Raw genomic sequence first — 19,908 nt, 5'->3', positions numbered from 1 at the left:
GAGTTTGGTGTGGAAGAACTTGACTGGCCTGCACAGACTCCTGACCTCAACACGACCAAACACCTTTGGGCTGAATTAGAGCGGAGACTGTGAGCCAGGCCTTCTCGTCCAACATCAGTGTCTGAACTCACAAATGCGCTTCTGGAAGAACGGTCAAAAATTCCCATAAACACACTCCTAAACCTTATGGAAAGCCTTCCCAGAAGAGTTGAAGCTGTTATAGCTGCAAAGGATGGGGCGACATCATATGAAACTCTATGGATTAAGAATTGGGATGTCACTCAAGTTCATCTGAGTGTGAAGCCAGATGAGTGAATACATTTGGCAGTATAGTGTATATAAGAAAAGTTGTTGTTGTTTTTTTTTTAATTTGCTGTTGTATGTATGTTTTTGAATAAACATACTAAACATGAAAACAACAAGATAGTAAATAAAATCTATGTTTATTATTGATAAAATCTCCTTGCAATAGGACAAAACTGAACTGAAAAAAAAATGAACAGGGAAAATTGCGGGAAAAACTCGATTCTTAGAGGCATCGCGATGCGGACACGAACGATTCTGAATCGATTCATAAATGTCAAAAATCGATTTTCTAAATGTTTAATTTATAACGTAATGTTGACGGAACGTAAAAGGCAGAACCTACGCAGAAATAACGCTACTGGATGAGCGAGAAATCCGACCAGCAGCCTCTGCATTAAAAGCCAGGTTAGGTCAGGAATCACAACCCAAATGTTAAGAGCCATTCTGTCTTTTCAACAAAAGTCAAACAAGCTTGGCAGCCACAACATTTAATGTGCAGTATGATTCAGTGTGCGCTGATGTCCTAGTATAGTTACGCTATACGAATGTTTTAGTGGTGGAAATGTCACAACATCTCTAATATAAACAGTTGCAGTTACTTAGATACACATTTTTATGTTTGTTTTTGTTTTTTTGTTTTCCTGAAGGTGCTGTTGATCCTCTCTGCTCGCTTGTGGCTGATGGGCGGCTCAATGCCTCTCTTCTCAGAGCAGGACAATCCTGCCTCCTTCTCACCCTTCCTCCTCACCAGGCAAGCCTCAACAGTTCTCCCCATATCCATCTCCTCATACAGCGTTATTCAGAACCCATACCCTTACACAGCTTATCTAGAATGCATTTACTTACACAGTTTTAGCTGGAACCCACATCCTCATCCCCAGAAATCCACAAGCACTGTTTTTATTTGCCAAGATCAAGATGTACAAATTGAATTTCTCTTGTAACGGTGGCAGACGGAACCTGACGCTCGCCGCAGAGGCTTGGATTAAGATCTTTAATAACAAAGGGGTTCAAACAAAATCGCAGCTGGAGAGCCAAAGCAGAAAATCGAAAAAGCAGAACAAAACAAATCAAACGGAAACGGCGAGAATCAAAGAATAAACAGAAAATGGGTCGTACACGGGTAAGCCATCAGATACACAAAACAAGCGCTCAGTACGCACAAGATACCTAACCTAAAGCCCGGGCTTATGTACTAAACTAAATGGCAAAGGAAATATGGAACAGGTGTGAGTGTAAGCAGAAGAAGAGATGAGGAGCGCTGATCGGTGGCAGCCAGGCCGGAGGGAGGCGTGGCACTTGGTAAAGGAGACAACATGAATTCTAACAAGATTCCAAATTTCATTCATTATTTTAATAAACAGAAATTTGGCACTGAAATTAGCAGAAAAATATCATATTTAAGTGTGTTCTATATAGAGGATGTGTTAACTTATATTCACCTAGAAAATCAATAAAAACATGGAAATTGACCAGGGATGTTCAAAGTCTTGCATACAGCTGTATTCGTATATGGGTTAACTAGATTCTATACAGTTTTGTGACTCACGTTCATTTTGTTTTTCTTTTTAGGTTCCTCACTTACTGTTACCTTCTGGCCTTCAATGCCTGGCTGCTACTGGCTCCCATAGTGCTCTGCTATGACTGGCAGGTAACATAATAATATCCTGTCACACGTACACACTTGCTAAGAAAAACATAAATAAAAAATAATAAATGAAAAAGTTTGTGAAGAAACTAAACAAACTCATACTTAAGTAAGCCATGATTATGTTGGTCTGTTGGTCCAAGTAAAGCTGTTTGGAGCTGTGAAGCTAGTGACACACATGTAAGCTTGACGTATTTGGAATGATAAACACAGTTTACATGAGTCATGTAAAAGTCATTTGATAGATTTTTTGGAAAGCCGATAGAGAATTCTCTTACCTAGCCGCAGTTACCAGTAATTTATTTGGTAAATTCACAAATACAGTGAGTAAAAGCAAGCACTTTTATTTTGTGTTGCTATTCTACAGTTCAGCTAATGTCATGTAAGTGCAAGTGATGAACCAACACAATCAGCAGCTTCTTCACAAGTGGCGATGATCAGGGTCTAAGCACTCCGCATTTTAGGACTTTTAGCAGAACACAAATGATGGGCAGACTTTTTAGAGTGGCCAAGAAAGGAATTTACAAGATGATTCTTTTTACAAATAAGTCCAAGCACCTGGAAAACAATACAGTTTTTGTCTTGCTGAACTAAATAATTCCACAACAATTTCTTTGGTCTTTAGTGTCCAAAAGTTAATAAACTATCCATTGATACTCAATTGATTCTACAAAGTGGTGGGGTTAGGAATTGGACTAGAGTGACGGTTGGGTTTAGGTTGTGGGTTGAGTACAAGGTTAGAGTTAGGATTAGAGCCAAGTTTAGAGTTAAAGAAAATGATGATCAATTCAATAGATATTCTTTAGTAGATTTTCTAGTTGAATGTAACTTGAAAGTAACTTAATTATCTTCAACGCATCTAAAGTGAACTTCCAAACAAAGTGTTACAATTTCTTTCTCTGTATATTTTAGCCTCAGATTACCCCGGAATGCTTGATTTTCATGTCACAGTCACTAAATATTTGTCCTGGGTATATTGCCCCTCCCACCCCCCGGTCCCCTTTACAGGGGGAGCCTTTTTCACTGCCTGTGAGTTGTCCTGTCTGTAATAAACAACAGCATGTCAGAAATCATCAAAAGCAAATCTATTTCAGAATACTTAACAATTCAGCACAGTTTTTAGGAAAGTCTGTGAAGATTAAGGCGTGCAGTTAGCATGATGCTAATTGGTGGGGTATGAGCCTCTATTATGTGCTTGCTACATTAGCTTTGTTGGTCCAGTGTCTCCCGTGTAAAGCTAAAGAAGCAAACGTTAGGCAGTAAACCTGTCTTGGGTGCTCACCTACTGTCAGGGTAAAATTGTGTTTTTTTCTCATTTTGGAACTTCTTACCTGATTAGCTCTGATTGCGGTGGTTGCAGGTGGGCAGCATCCCTTTAGTGGAGTCTCTGTGGGATGCGCGTAACATCGCTGCCCTGGTGTTGGCACTGGGCATGCTCGCTCTCTGCCTGCACTGTGTTACGTCACTACACGTGAGTAAAGACGGCTTCTTGCGCCACACACGCTGGAATATTAGAAAAACACAAACATTACACCCTCACAATTCCCACCTTTTGGACTTCTGGACTTCAGATTTTTTTAAACTCAGTATTTATTGCCATAACAAGTTTTTAGGGATTTTCCACAGTGAATAACAGAGAAGACAGAAAAAGCACAGAAATGAAATATCACCATTTCATTTAAAAACACATAGGAACCGTTGTTGGGTAATCAACCACAGCATGTCTAAGGTCAAATCGTTTTTTTGCTCAGATCCAATCTCTCTGACATGATGGTTCACACTCGTTTAGGTAAATGACTCAAATCTGACGTTATTGTGAACGATCCAGCTTCCAGAAATGACCCGCATGCGCACATCCTACTCGGTAACGCCACTTGAATGAATCACATGCATCGTGAACAGCAAGCAAACAAATGAGCAGAACAAGCCTTCTGATCAGCTCTCAGCCGTTCATTATTAGAGCGAGACGAAGGTGAAAAAGTGAGATGTGTTGTTTTTCCACTGTTTACAGGCTTTATCTTCTGCTCTGCGCTGCTGCCATGGTAACTCCGAATGATGACGCATGTGCTGGGAAAAAAAGTTTTTTAAGGTCGCATGGCCACGGATCGAATACGTATCCAATCTAGGACCACATATGAAAGTGACTCAGGTCGGATTTGAAAAGATCATATTCCTGTGTCCACACAGCCCTAAAAACATCTGATCTGAGTCACATTCGGGCAAAAAATCTGATTTGTGCCACTTCATCCTGGTAATGTGAACGTAGCCTAAGATACAGATTTAGAAATTCATCATTTCTGTGATTCAATATATCCTTAAACTGAGGAGAGACCACACACTGAATTTCAAAATTGAACACAGAAAAATATTTTCCAGGATTACAATTACATAAAAGAAGCGTCAGTTCAAAGAATGAATAAAAATAGAGAAAAATGATTTCAATAGATTAACACGTTCCGCAAACACACATAACCTCACATACAAGACATGAGCTTAAAGAAAATCACCAGGCTGGAGAGAGAGATAGTAGTGTGGGTGAGAGGACCCACAAGTGTGTCCCCCACCAACACACACTTGACCAAAGCAGTTATAGCTTTATGCAAATTATATGTAAATGTGATAGTCTGCATATACAATCGCAGACTTGGAATGGTTCAGAAACAAACGTGAACAGTGTCCTGGTGAGGTTCACTCAACAAAGATAGTGTCCTTTGATGTCAGAAAGAGCCACTAGGCCTTGAAAGGTCCTGAATTGTCACTTTTCACTAAAATGATGGAAATACGCAGTTCCAACTGCTGTATCCTAGGCCTTCGCCTTGTCGAGCCTTACAGAGTCACAAAGGCAGAAGAACTACACTGATCAGGCAAAACATTATGACCGCCTCCTTGTTTCTACGCTCATTGTCCATTTTATCAGCTCCACTTACTGTATAGGTGCACTATATAAGTATCAGAGAAACAGATGGACTACAGTCTGTAACTGTAGAACTACAAAGTGCAGCTATACAGAAAGTGGAGCTGATAAATTGGACAATGAGCGTAGAAACAAGGAGGCGGTCATAACGTTATGCCTGATCAGTGTGTATCCTTCTAAATAAGAAAATATTCTGTAATAAAAAGATGCAAATTTTATCACAGGAGATAATCTTTGTCCCATCACTATGCAATATAAATATGATTAAAAGCACAAAAGAGCTGCACCACTGAGCTCCTCCTCATAAATAGTTTGTAGAAAATAGGAGTGGGTTCAGCTTATTTCACACTCATCTCTCACACGTACGAGGTGTGAAGAGTATGATTACAGTTAGTAACTATTTAAAGCCTTAAAGCCTGTATTTATCCTTTAACAAGGTCAATGAGATTGACTGCTTTTATCCCTCAAAGGAACATCAAGAGATGTTCAGTTCTAGCCTGCAACTGTTTAATGAAAGGCTTTAAATGCAGTCAAGGGTACATTCTTTCAAATAAAGGTGACAAAAGACACTTTCGATTCCCTAAATAATCTTTGAGTGGACAGCTCTAAAGATCCATTACAGCAAATGAATGTGAGTGTGAAGGACCTGGGGCTGTATTACAGAAACTTCCTATCTGTTTGTCTTACGGTCTGACAGGTCAAGATAAATAAAATTCACAAGTCTGTATTACAGAAGCAAATCTTCATTTAGGAATCTTATCTTACAGCATCTTATCTCAATTTAAGAAATCTTAACACTGAATGTTGTGGCCATATGGCAACAATTCCTTACAGCATCTTATCTCAATTTAAGAAATCTTAACTCTCTGAATGTTGTGGCCATATGGCAACAATTCCTTTATCTTAATTTTACTGAAAAGCAGTAATATAACATCTGTGTTTGCTTATTTAATTTGGGAAAAAAAAGTTATTTTACATTGAAAGGACAAAAATACTTCTTGACATCACATGACCAGGAATTTTTATTATAATATTGTTATTACCATCGATTCCAAATACCAGTTGAAATTGTATTAATTTCCAATATTTGTAAATGTTGGGTCGTACGTTTCACTTAGTATAAGTCAGATTTGTTTGTTGTTGTTTTCAATAAAGGGGTAAAAGCATGTTTTTAGAGAAAAATACAATTTTATGGTGCTTAATAAAGTAAAATGTTATGGTACTAAGTAACCCACTAACTAGAAATATTTTTTTTTCTTCAAAAATTTCCATTATTTAAGCAATTTCTAATAAAATAAACACGTTAAAACATTTTATCATGTTTATGTAATAATTTGTGCAGTAGAGGGTTAACTTAGTCGAGGTCGACAATCGGCTGTCGTGTGTTGCCTAGCGACTGACCATACGTGCTCAGCTAAAACGTAAAGACAATCAAAAGTAATCAGGACAGTTAGCAAGGCAGTTAGCGTCAGCTACCGTTACTGAGGTGAAAAAGGTCAAACAAAACTGAAGCGTGATAAACGGAAAGTTCAGAAGTGGGTTATTTCTGTGGTTCGTTATATAGTACAGGATTAATGTAACGCAATGTAACTTGGGGTGTGTGTGTGTGTGTGTGTGTGTGTGTGTGTGTGTGTGTGTGATGTACATTTGCATTCTAGCTATGGGTTTTTTATCTGAGCAGTGAAGAATTGCCTGCCCGTGCAAAACTGTCAGCTGTCAGTCATCTTTGAACTGCTTTCAAAATGGAGCACAGCTGCTCTGAAGTGTGTGTGTGTGTGTGTGTGTGTGTGTGTGTGTGTGTGTGTGTGTGTGTGTGTGTGTGTGTGTGTGTAGCTGCTGGTGTTTTAATGCACATTTCTCTTCTGAGGTCCTGAGGGGATGTGCGTTCTAGCCCACTATCTGTAGTTAGCGGCGTTGTGGGGAAATGGTGGGTGTTCATAGTGTTTGGGTCTTGTTCTCTGATCAGCAGATCTCATATCCCCTGCTTGAATAATTCATACAGTGTGTCTGGCACAGGCTGTCAGACCAATGTCAGAAAGTTGCCAGTGTGTTTGTGTGTGTGTTTGTGTGTGTGTGTGTGTGTGTGTGTGTGTGTGTGGGTGGATCTGACTCGTGACTGCTTGCTTTCATAAATTCTTGCAGTATTTCAGTGATGGAAGAGTCAGATTTCACATTCTGATTTATGATTTATCCACTGACTGATCGTTCATTCTGTTATTTGTTTGTGGTTTAAAACATGGGAATAGAGTTTGACATCAGGCAGAATCACAGCACTCGTTTCTTTTTCCAGCAGGAGCAATTAAGCATAAATTTATATTGTTATGTATGTATTATTAGGGATGTGACGGCCAATAAAGATCAAAAGAGATAAAAGGCAGGAGAAACAAGAAAAAATGTTTATTCTGTTCTGTTCTGTTCTGTTTGGCTCTATTTCACAGTTTCAGTGAGCAGTATTAGAGAGTGATTTGTAATCACTGTCAAGAAAGAGTGCCACACTCAAGAACTTCTGCATTGCAGCTTTGATAGCCTGTCACAGAACAGAAAGTCCCTGCGAGCAAGCAGCCATCTGTAACAGTAATGATGAACAAATTCACATACAACAGATCCAAAGAGAAAATGCATATGCAAGAATAAAATTATAATATTTCAAATTAGTTACATTTGATATATAATAGATAAATTTGTAATATTTGAGAATAAAGTCGTAATATTTTGAGAATAAAGTCTTAATATTTTGAGAATGAAGTCGAATTGTAATATCGAAATATTACAACTTTATGCTAGAAATGTTGAGTTTATTTTGAAAAAGTACTTTATCCTAAAAATACTACAACTTTATTCCCAAAGTTAATTACTTAATTTTTTTACCAGTAAAATACTGTTATACTGTTCTCTGTTGTTGAGGATGCTGTATTTTGTGGCTCGTATTGGAGCCCACGTACAGCAATAATCTTAATGAGATTATTTTATGTAAACTGCTTTTATTTATTGTCAGTTTATTTATTGTTATATTTTTTGCCTTCTTTAGGTTTTCAGTTTTGGTTTTTGGCCGAATGTGCCCTGAGTTTCAGTTTCAGCTACGAATTGTCGCTTCTGCACTCGCTATGTATTGCTTATATTAGGCCGTAAAAATGTTTAGATGCAAGAGTCTGAAAGTGCATTGATGAATTAGAATCGATTATAATAATCAATAAAGCATGCACACATTTTTTTAACAGTAAAATATACTAAACGCTGGGTGTAGTGCATGTGATGCCTAAATTATTTATTTATTTATTTATTTTATTAATTTATTATTACTATGGATCATTTCAGCTCAGGGTGAAATTTGATACATGATGATATGTTGAATCATTGTGAGGTCAGTGATTTAAACCCCCAGTATATGATATACAGCAACCTCTTCATTAAAGCATATTCACTATATATAGATTGATAGAGACAGAATAAGGGCGACTGTAAAGGAGAAGAGCAGGAGAAAGAGAGGAACAGTGTGGCTTCTAGAAGGTTACTGGCACTAGCTTGGCCTAGTGGCATTTTGGGATGGACTGCAGATGACCTCTGTCTGTGCTGCCATGGCAACAGATGGAGACGGGCCATGGCAGAGGGATAATGCCAAAGCTGCCTTTATCATAATCATCATCATTATCATTATTCATTATTGTGTGTGTGTGTGTGTGTGTGTCTCACACTACATCACATTAATCCACATGTGTAAAAGCAGCAGCTTTGTAGATTCTGATCTGACCCCCCCCCCCCCGTCGCCGTGTAGAGAAGGGATAGATTAGGTTCAGGAACCCCGGCCTGATCAGCGAGGTTCACTCTTTCACCCCAGTAAACAGATCATGTCATCCCTGCAGCTCAGTTCTGAACGCTGGCCATTAATCAAAACATTTAACAAACAGAAACTCCTAATCTTTGTAAAATGTTGCTTTTTAATGCGTTTATGCTTGTCAGTAGCGTTGTTTACATGCAGACTAATAATCCGTTAATAATCCGACTAAAGGCTCAATTGGAGTACAGCATGTCCATGTAAACACTTCAATTGGAATAGGCTGGTCTGATTGAGGCCATTCAAAATATAATTTCTGTCCCATTGAGTAAGTTGGGTAATCCTGTAAATATTCTGTTAAAGATTATTTAATATTTAAATAAGAATAATAACCACGTAAACACCTGTATCTGATTACATTCCCTATCGGAAATTTTAAGTCCGTTTGTACGTTTGCGTTATAGCAAACATTTATGATGTTCCAGATGGCGGAGCGGAAACTGGTCTACAGAGGAGACGAAGTTTATGCTTTGATCTTTAAGAGATGGCGGTGGGATGGATGTCCAGCTTATGCGTCTCAGAACACGACGTCTTCCTCTCGCCCTTCTTTAATAAGGACATGTGAAGGACGTTTGACATCATTTTAAAGTACCTAAAAACACAAGCACTGCTCACTGCTGCTCATCTCTGACGTGACTGGACTGACGTGGTGCTCTTTGCCTTTTCGTTAGCTACTAGCTAGGTGAGGTTGTCTGTGTTGCTATGGTGACCAGCAGTCTGCGCTGATCTTCAGGATTAAAGGATGAAGAAGAATTAGCAGTTCTACATTAACTCCAGCGTTTAAGACCATTTATTGTCAAACTGCGTTGAACGATCAGAAGAGCTTTATTTTCCTGTAAAGGAGGATTATTTTATTATTACCTACAAATCTAATTCTGCTGTGGAGCCACAACAGGACAGTAAAACAGCTGCATGTAGCTGATCCCTGGACTATAACTGCAGTATAGATGGGTGGGGCTAAACCAGTAAAGAAGATGTATGTATGTTTTTGTACATAATAGGCTACCTAATAGCCACTTTATCATTCAGAAGAGGTCATTTATTTAATTTATATGCATTTATTTACTTATTTATTTTAGTTTAATTTAGTTTATTCCAGCAGTCATGATAACCCTACTTATTGTTTTTAAATTTCAGTGCTGTGGGATGGAGCCCAATCTTCCAGTTACTAATTTGCAGGCTAAAACTTTCTGGCAGCAGGTTTGGGTGAAGTGTTCCTGTAAGCCCTGGGAGGACTGACGTAGTGTAGAGGGATCCATTTATGCATGTACTGATATGCTGATCCGTTAATTTATGCATGCTCACCAGCTGCTTTTCAGAAGTGAAGACTTTCACACTTCCTGTGAGGCACGCCTCTGCGGAGAAGTCTTAATGCCTTTTCCAGCTGGAACTTCTCATTTAATTGTTTAAAGAGAACAGAATGAATTTGATCTGCGCATGTTCTATAGCTGAGCTGTGATGGAGCTGCAGTTCAAATGATATTATCAGCTGTATTAGCTGATCATTAATAACTGAGGATAACTGTGATATTATACCTGCACTGACTCTCTTTCTCTCTCTCTCTCTCTCACACACACACACACACACACACACTCACACACACACACTCTCTCACACACACTCTCTCGCTGTCACACTCACACACACTCTGTATCTCTCACGCACACATACACTCTCACACACTCTCTCACACACACACTCTCACACACACTCTCTCTCACACACATACACACTCACTCTCTCTCTCACACACACACACTCTCACACACACTCTCTCTCACACACATACACACTCACTCTCTCTCTCACACACACACTCTCTCACACACACTCTCTCGCTGTCACACTCACACACACTCTGTATCTCTCACGCACACATACACTCTCACACACTCTCTCACACACACACTCTCACACACACTCTCTCTCACACACATACACACTCACTCTCTCTCTCACACACACACACTCTCACACACACTCTCTCTCACACACATACACACTCACTCTCTCTCTCTCTCTCTCTCTCTCTCACACACACACACACTCTCTCACACACATACACACTCACTCTCTCTCTCTCTCTCTTACACACACACACACACTCTCTCTCTCTCACACACACACACTCTCTCTCACACACACACACACACACACACTCTCTCTCTCTCCCTCACACTCTCTCTCTCTCACACACACACTCTCTCTCTCTCTCCCTCACACTCTCTCTCACACACACACACACTCTTTCTCTCACACACTCTCTCTCACACACACACACACACTCTTTCTCATATTCTCTCTCTCTCTCTTTCTCTCACACACTCTCTCTCTCTCACACACACACATACACACACTCTCTGTCTCTCTTTTCATTCTCTCTTACTCTAGTTTCTTGATTTCTCTCACTTTTTCTTTGTTTTTCTCCCCCTTTTCATTCCTTTTCGTTATTTGACTGTTTTTAAATTCTTCCTTTGTCTTACCTTGCCTCTTTTTTGTTTTCTTTATTTTGTCTATCTGCTTTTTCTCCCCCTGTTCTTTCACTGTTTTGTCTATTATTTTACTTTTTTCTCTTTATTTCTTTGTTTTTCATTCTCTCGCTTTCATCTTTCTTTCTCTGTGTTCTCTCTCTTACTCTCTTTATTTCTTTCTCTTTTCCCTCACTCTCACTGTTTTCTTTATTTCTCTCTTTTTTCTTTTCTTCTTTCTCTAATTTTGTCTTTCTCTTTCATTATTTGTCCTTCTATTTCTACCTCTCTTTCTTTGTTTGCTTTATTTCTCTTTATTTTTGATTGCCTTTTTTCTCTTTCTCTATTTATTTCTGTCTTCCTTTCTCTCTCTCTCTGTCATCTTTATTCCTTTCTCTCATTACCCTTTCTTTCTCTCTGTTCTCTCACTTTCTTTTTTCATGCTTTCTATTCTCTCTCACTCACTCATTCCTTCTGTCTGTATTTCTTTGTCTCTCTCTTTGTAGAGGATGGAGGGCAGGGAGTTGCTGGTGGGGATACTGTTCCTGGTGTTTCCTTTCATTCCGGCCACTAATCTGTTCTTCCGTGTGGGGTTCGTGGTGGCTGAGAGGGTCCTCTACATGCCCAGGTTTGTTGCTTTGTGTGACTGTAACCTGATCTGTCGCTGAACAACGACCGTGAAACTCTTTTCATGTGTTTTATTTATGCAGCCTGTTTTATTGTTGATTGATCTTTAGACCTCTTCATTACAACATAGATACCTTCTAAATGTCCCACATCAGCTCATGTGATCAGTTACCTGTCTGTTTCTATATTCCTCTGCTTTTCTGGTTGAGCTTCTGGTTTATAACCACAGGCCGTGTAGCATCAGAACCAGAAGAGAACACTTCACTGTCTGTTACAGAAAATGGAAATTTGTCTTTAGCACTGGCATCAAAATCAGAATCAGAATTCCCAGAGGAAAATTGCAGTTATTACAGTTGCAGCCATTTATTTAAAAGAATAAACACAATAATTTAAGACAAAAAAAGAGAAATTTGCAATATGTACAAGTTTAAATTCTTACAAACACAGTAAAGTGGCAGTGACTGTGATAATAAATATAATACATACTGAATAAAACCTCAGAGTTATTGTATATAGAGGGAGGCGTTATAGAGTTTAATGGCCGCAGGTAAGAATGACCTCCTGTGGCGCTCTGTGGTCATTTCGGTAGAAGGAGTCTTGCACTGAATGAGCTCGTGTGTCTCATCACTGTGTCGTAGAGTGGGTGGGAGCCATTGTCCATAATGGCCTGCAGCTTAGACAGCCTCCTACTCTCCGACACGGCCGTCAGCGAGTGCAGCTCCACACCAACCACATCACTGGCCTTGCGGATCAGTTTGTTGAGTCTGTTTTCATCTGCCGCCCTCAGCCTGCTTCCCCACCATGCAACAGCATAGAGGATAGCGCTCGCCACCACAGACTCATAGAAGATCCTGAGCATATGTCCGGCAGATTTTGAAGGACCTCAGGCGTCTCAGAAAATAGAGGCGACTTTGGCCCTTCCTGTAGAGGGCGTCAGTGTTCTTAGCCCAGTCCAGTTTATTGTCAATATACACACCCAGATATCTGTAATCCTCCACAGTGTCCACACAGACCCTTCTACTACTACAGTGTACAAACACTATAAATGTATAAATGAGATACGATCAGCCACAGATATGTAAAAGCAGCAATGGTGATGATTCATAATGCATATGAAACTTTAACAATGAACAGCTTCACAACAAACAAAATGGACTGTGAATAAATAAGTGTACAGTAAGGCATTTCCTGAAGAAGCACATACCACATTTTACCAAACATATCCTCTTAGACGTATAAGGTTCTGTCTGGCATTTTGGTTAGTCACATGTTCGTATCCCGTGACAACCTTAATATTATGTGCATTTTGAGTTGTTTTCTTAATCCAGAAAACCAAAAAGTTCTATCTCCAAAGTCAAACTCTAACATAGTTCTATAGGTTTCTATCAGCAAGCAAATCAGCACTTTCAATACACACAAGAGGACCAATCAGGTTCTGCTTCTTTGTCATGTTGTTGCGCTGCTCAGTGGCTACGGGAAAAGTTTCAAACTTTCTGAAACATGAAAACATGTTTCCGAAACACCACTTGTCTTCTTACAGCTCTTTAAACAATCTTATTGTCTTAGATGTTATGAATATTAAGTCTTAAAGGTAATTATTTAGTGTACATTTGCAGTGGTGGGGTCTTAAGACATTTTGGTGTAGTAGAGTCAAAATTTCTGGTATAAAACAAAACCTCATATCGTCTTTAGACTGACCAGCTACGCTTATGTGCTGGTACAGTTTATCACAGTAGCCGGTTGCTGTGAAATCGGAAGGAAACTTTAATGGTTTCTACGTAAAATTGACCTCTGCACTGGACAAAGTATTTAGCACTGACCTTTATACTTAATCTGCAGTGCACTTTAGATTAAAAAAGACGATTTGTCCTAAAATAAGAAAAAAATGTCATAAAAATAAATTCATAATACAAATAAATGTATTAAAATGTTATAAGAAGCATTAAATTTTACTGTCTGATACATATAAACACTCCGTGTTTACTGTCTGATAGAACTTTATAATTCAAGGCAGGAAGTGAGGTTTTAGGAGTCGATGGTTTTGTCGTCATTTGACATGTTCCAAAAAAGCTCATTTACAGATCTGATAGGATTTTGATATTTTACATTTAGAAAACATTTGTGTTTGTCAGTCGTTTTCATGTATGAGTGAGACGTGTTCCGCATATCAGTTCTGCTATTTGGAATGCAAAATCTTTGAAGCTCAACATCTGAAAACTGCTCAGACCACAGAGAGAACCCTATCATTCCAAGGGGACGATGCATTTCGGTACCTTTTACCAAGTCTTACCCATGTTTCACTTGTGCTGCACTCACAGCCGGCACTCAAAGGCTTTTCCTTCTCTGTGAAAATGATTCTAAGCGCGTATTGGAAAAAGCTTTTTAGATGTGTCCTAGCCCATCTCCTTTACTGCTGTTCTTTGCTCTACAGGGATTTTTTTTGCTGCCTAGTCCTGCATGAATTCAGGCTTTTGGCTTTAGCACTCATCCCTCTTTTCTCCCTCCCTTCCTCCCTCCCTCTATCCCCTCCACTGCAGGGATAACACACTGCTGATAGCAGAGCCTAATCTGGCTCCACTGGGCCGTGTTTCTGTGCTTCCCAGGAAAAAAAAAACATGTAGCTCAGTGAAAGAGACGATCTCAGCCTCTTCCATTAGGGCACCGTTAATCTCAGCTACATTCTGTTTGCATGTCTGCGTAAATATGCGTAATTGTGAGTAAGCGCAACAATTACACAGTCATTTAAACAGTGAGCCGTGACATTTAATAAAAGGTCATTGGAGGATTTTCTTGTTGACGGTGATGGCAGAGATGACCCTGAAACACAATCTCACTCACACAGGGTAACATCGTCCCTGAGGAAATGATTGCTAATGAGGGATTTCTGCTGAAGGTATTGTATGATAGCCTTTGGTAGGGTCAAGCTGGCTATTAAACTGTCATTAGTGAAATTGTACACCCCAACAGTTACTGCTGATTAATCCAGAGATCAGACCAGAGCGGTGGACATTTGGACTGAGAGGGCATACAGTGCCCACGCATAGGTATTCTGTCGGTATCTTCTCCTGCTATTCCTTACTCTTTTATTGCATTGCTCTCTTCTGTGGGAAAGGCCTGTTTCACACATATTGCCTCTGCTGTGACCACTGCTGCTCGCCCTGGTCTGCCATTCATGCAGCATTAGAGTTGCAGAGCAATGGAGCAAAACAGTTCAGCAGACACTGTTTGGATAAATAGTTAAATCAGTTGCTTTACTCAATAAAAACAATTCAGATGAGTACATTACAAACAGTACATTTGTTTACACTGGACAGCTCTCTGCCTTATGATTAGACCTGCTACTTAATGTGTATACAGCTCAAAATGTTTTGTTAGTATTTCCTTTGATAACAGCACTAAAGAACTAAGCACTAAGAATGGCACTAAAATTTGCATTGTTAAGGTTTTGTTAGGTTTTCTCTTTCATATTCATTGATTTTCATAGCTTATTTAAATGTATCTTGTTGCATGGCATGTTTTTTTATATTCAAGAATCCATTAGAGGTCATAAACAGATATGCTGTTGACTGCAGAGAAAAAACAAAAATCATGTTTCATCTGGATTTAATGTAGATCTTTGGCATACGTTTTTAGGGGACAGCACTGGTGTTGCACAAAAACATGCAGAAGAATGCATTTTAAATCATGTTTTATTATTAAAAACAACCAAGGGAAATTTTTGTTTTTGGATGATTTACCATTGGTAGTTTGTCAAAAAACTATATTTAATGGTTTCACCATTTCCTGAGAAGCAAGGTATAAAATAACACTCTCATGAATGCAAGCAAAACTTTCATGTTTTACAGTTAAAGCATAAAATACAACCCCGTTTCCAAAAAGATTGGGATGCTCTGCAAAATGGAAATAAAAACGCAATGCAATGATGTGCAAATCATTTCAAGCCTGTATTTAACTGAAAACAGTGTACAGACAACATATCAGTGGTTTAAACTGAGAAATGTAATTGTTTTTTGAAAATATATGCCCATTTTAAATTTGATGCCAGCAATACTTTTTAAAAAAAGTTGGAACAGGGGCAACAAAAGACTGCCGAAGCTGTGTAAATAGCTGGTGGGAAATCTTTTAACTGATTCGCTTAACTGGCAACAGGTCAGTAACGTAATTGAGTATAAAAAGAGCATCACAGTTCACCACTCTGTGAAAGATTGCACGATCAAATAGTGCAATAAGTTACTCAACATAAAATAGCAAAGAACTTTTGCTTTTTTCATCATCTATGGTACATAATAACAAAAGATTCAGAGAATCTGGAGAAATCTGTATGCAAAGCTGAAAACCAGAATTAGTTGGCCCTCAAGCAGCACTGCATTAGAAACAGACATGATTCTGTAGAGGAAGTCACTGCATGGGCTCAGAAACACTTCTGAAAACCACTGTTTGTCACTGCATCTACAAATGCAAGTTAAAACTCGATCATGCAAAGAAGAAACCATTAACAGGATTCAGAAACACTGCCGCCTTCTCTGGGCCTGAGCTCATTTAAGATGCACTGAGGCCACAGAGCACTTTTCCACTTCGAATCAAAATTTGAAATTTGACATCATGGACGCTGCGTCCTCCAGGCTAAAGACGAGAGGGACTATGCAGCTTTTTGTCAGCGCACAGTTTAAAAGTCAGCATCAGTGATGTTATGGGGAAGCATTAGTGCACTAGGCATTGGGAACTTGCACATCTGGGAAGGCACCATTAGTTCTGAATGATATATACAGGTTATGCTACCTTCCAGACAATGTTAAACTATATCAGGCAACAATAGGCAAACAATTCTAATTCAGAACTACACCAGTCTGTATCCTCAGTTCCCAAACACTTACAGAGTGATGTTAAAGGAACAGGTGATACAACACAGAGGTAAACATGCCCCCGTCTCAACGTTTTTGAAACGTTGCAGATATCAAATTCAAAATGCACGTATATTTTTTAAAAAACTGCAAAATTTCTCAGTTTCAACATTTGATATCTTGACTTTGCACTATTTTCAGTTAAATGTATGGTTTAAATGATTTGAGCATTATTACATCCTGATTTAATTACATTTTTTTACAGCATCCCAACCTTTTTGGAAATGGGGTTATACATAAATTGTTCATATTTCGATTTTTCTGTCTTCCCATGACTAAAGGCAGTGAATACTGGCTCCTCAAACAGTTAACCAAGTACTTGAGTAGCCGTGCACATCCCTGATGGGTAATTATCCCATGGGAGAGTAGTCTGTACATCTAAAAATAAAGATTGCTAAACAGTTCTTTGGTTTGGTGTAGAATCTTTACGTTGTGTGAAAAATATACTTTACACATGCACATCTATAGAATCACTGAATGGTAGTTTAGTGAGCCAAAGTGGTTCTTCTGGCACCTTTATTTTAAAGAGTGTAAGTAAAAAACCCACTTTAACTCAGTATTACCACGAGTACATACCAGTCTGTGGGTGTTTCTGGACTTGGAACACAAACCTGACCTCTGGTTCTGCTGGGCAGTGTGGCCAGACCTCTAGAGCATGTGTTAGTTTTAGCATGGGTGAGATGTAGGTGTCAACGAGGAAAGGGAGGAAGGACCTTCCAAATATAAGTATCCTGCCGAGGAAAGAGGAAAGGCGGGGCAAGAGAAGAAAATGTGGAGACATCTAGGTCGGAGGGATTTGAGACATTAAATATACTTTTCATTTAAGTACTGTGCAAAAGTCAGAGACCATCCCTTTATTTCCAGTCAAAACAGCCATTAAGTACAAGTTATTGGCTTAAAACAGGACGAAAGTTGAAAACATAGTTAACAAAAAATTACACAGAAGCCACAACAAGTAAATAATGCCATTTTTTCAGTGTTTGTTCTGTCCACGCTTTGTCTTTGTTACAGCTTCCATTCCTTTCAGGAGACTTACTTTCAGTTTTTCAAAGAAATCTGCAGGAATATTTTTCCACAAGCTGTAGTGAGTGGGTCATACACTCTCAGAAATAAAGCTAGTAAACTGTGACTGGAGGCAGTGCCCCTCTTGTCACTGGGGTGGGACCCTCAAGGGAACATCTCACTACCTTTTATTCAGGGAACATAACTGGACCATAATCCACTGAAATGATATTTTCTAAGCTGTACTGACTCCACACACCCCGCCTCGCCTCCAGGCTTTTATTCTACTGTTCTGTTTTAAAACATTCGCTTATGAAAAGGTACAAATACCAACTTTTCACCTGGAAAAACTGATTTAAGGTTCACAATCAGGCCTTAAAACCACTGCTGTGCCTTTGAGGGAACATTTGCATTGTTTGTATCTTGATAAATGAAAAATGTACCTGCACAGAACCTTTAATTCTAACAGTGTATGTCTAATTGTTTCCTGCTTGGCCCACTCTCCATCTCCATGGTTACAGAGGGTATGAAGATTATTGGGCAGCGTCGAGCTCAAATTCGAGCTCAAGTCTTAGAAGTTGGAACACATTCGGTGATGTTGAGGTCTGGACTGTGGTTTCTTTTGAGAACACCAGGAGCTGTTTCGTCTGTTTCCTTTCCTCAATGAGGGTTTCTTAACACCTACACATCCTTTCAGACCCACAGCGCTGAGTTGTCTTCTCACAGTGGTCTTCCAGGTCTTGCAGGTAGTTGTTAGGAATTGTCTCTGTATATTTAATAATTCTCTGCTGAGTCACTTATTTTCCTTTGACTGTCTACCTAATGCAGGTGGATTATCTTCGATCTAATTCTCTCCGAAATTTCTCCTGGAAATGTATCATTTGTAATTAACGGCTGTTTTGAATGGAAATATAATACATACATAAATGAACGGTGATCTCTATTGCACAGTAATTAAACTTAACATTTTCCTCATCCCAACACCTAATCCTGGCTGTAAGTTATAGGTCAGGGGTCGGCAACCCAAATGTTAAGAAGAGCCATTTTGTCAAGTTTCAACGAAAATCTAACCACCTTGGGAGCCACAATATTTCGTGTCCATTTTATTGAAGTAATGTTTCACCATCTTGGCTGTAAATATGTCTCAGTGTGTGCTAATGTTCTAGTAAAGGCTAAAAATATAAGCAAAAACGCAGAATCACGTTCTTCTGCTTTAATCTTCAGCTCAGCTATAGCTTCTTTTCTCACATCTCTGGCGGGAAACGTTTTCACAGAAGTAGAACAGTTTCCTGTAAAATGTCTCTCAACGTTTGACTTTTACGAAGCTGAAGTGGCTTCTCATTCTCCAGCTTTTAGTTTGAATTTTCCTGCTCCACCTTAAATTGTGCCTGATCGGCCAGAATGTACCTACATTTACATTTATGGTATTTGGCTGACGCTCTTATCCAGAGCGACTTACAGTTTGATCACTTTACACAGGTAGGCCAAGGCGGTGTTAGGAGTCTTGCCCAAGGACTCTTATTAGTGTAGTGTAGGGTGTTTGCCCAGGAGGGGGATTGAACCCCAGTCTACAGTGTAGAAGGCAGAGGTGTTAACCACTACACTAACCAACCACCAACCACTACCTGCTGCACCATTTAAGGTGGAATTGAAAATTGGAACAAGTTTACTTTAGATTTGTGACTTTTGAGTGTTTGACAGTTTCTCTTTGCAGATTAAACGTATCAGGAAACCAGCTGGACTGATTAAAAATACAAATCAGCCTATTCGTCTCTAAATGATTGATGTTCATCTTAAATCTTTCTCTCTCCCGTTTCGTTAGCTACTAGCCAGGTGAGATTGTTATCTGTGTTGCTATGGTGACCAGCAGTCTCCACACCAGCCTTCAGGGTTAAAGGGTGAATTAGCAGTTCTACAATAACTCCAACAATTAAGACGATTTATTGTTAAACTGCGTTGAACGATCCGCAGAGCTTTATTTTACTGTAAATGAGGATTATTTTACTTTTAACCTAAAAAATCTAATTCTGCTGTGGAGCCGCATGTTGCCAACCCCTGTTATAGGGTAAGACGCTGTGACCACAGTGGTTTGTATCTCTAATAAGGATTGTGACCACAAGCAGTAGTCAGTGGGATGTATGTCTGATTGTTTCTTGGTTCGCCCACCCTCTATCTCCATGGTTACAGAGGGTCTGAAGATAATCGGGCCG

The 19,908-nt window shown here is 39.2% G+C and overlaps 1 protein-coding gene across 1 annotated transcript in view; it reads left to right on the top strand.

The window, feature by feature from the left end:
* tmtc1 (transmembrane O-mannosyltransferase targeting cadherins 1) overlaps nucleotides 1–19,908 on the top strand; it is an 82,118-nt gene that overhangs the window by 46,938 nt on the left and 15,272 nt on the right. Inside the window, exons 6-9 of the mRNA XM_017698917.2 lie at nucleotides 954–1,057; nucleotides 1,879–1,957; nucleotides 3,315–3,425; nucleotides 11,675–11,796. Of these exons, the coding sequence (XP_017554406.1) occupies nucleotides 954–1,057; nucleotides 1,879–1,957; nucleotides 3,315–3,425; nucleotides 11,675–11,796 (416 nt within the window). The remainder of the gene's footprint in view (nucleotides 1–953; nucleotides 1,058–1,878; nucleotides 1,958–3,314; nucleotides 3,426–11,674; nucleotides 11,797–19,908) is intronic.

The sequence above is a fragment of the Pygocentrus nattereri genome, chromosome 1, assembly GCF_015220715.1.
Source record: "Pygocentrus nattereri isolate fPygNat1 chromosome 1, fPygNat1.pri, whole genome shotgun sequence".
Lineage (NCBI taxonomy): Eukaryota > Metazoa > Chordata > Actinopteri > Characiformes > Serrasalmidae > Pygocentrus > Pygocentrus nattereri.
The sequence above is the reverse complement of the archived record's forward strand: the minus strand, read 5'-3'. Positions and strand labels throughout refer to the sequence as shown.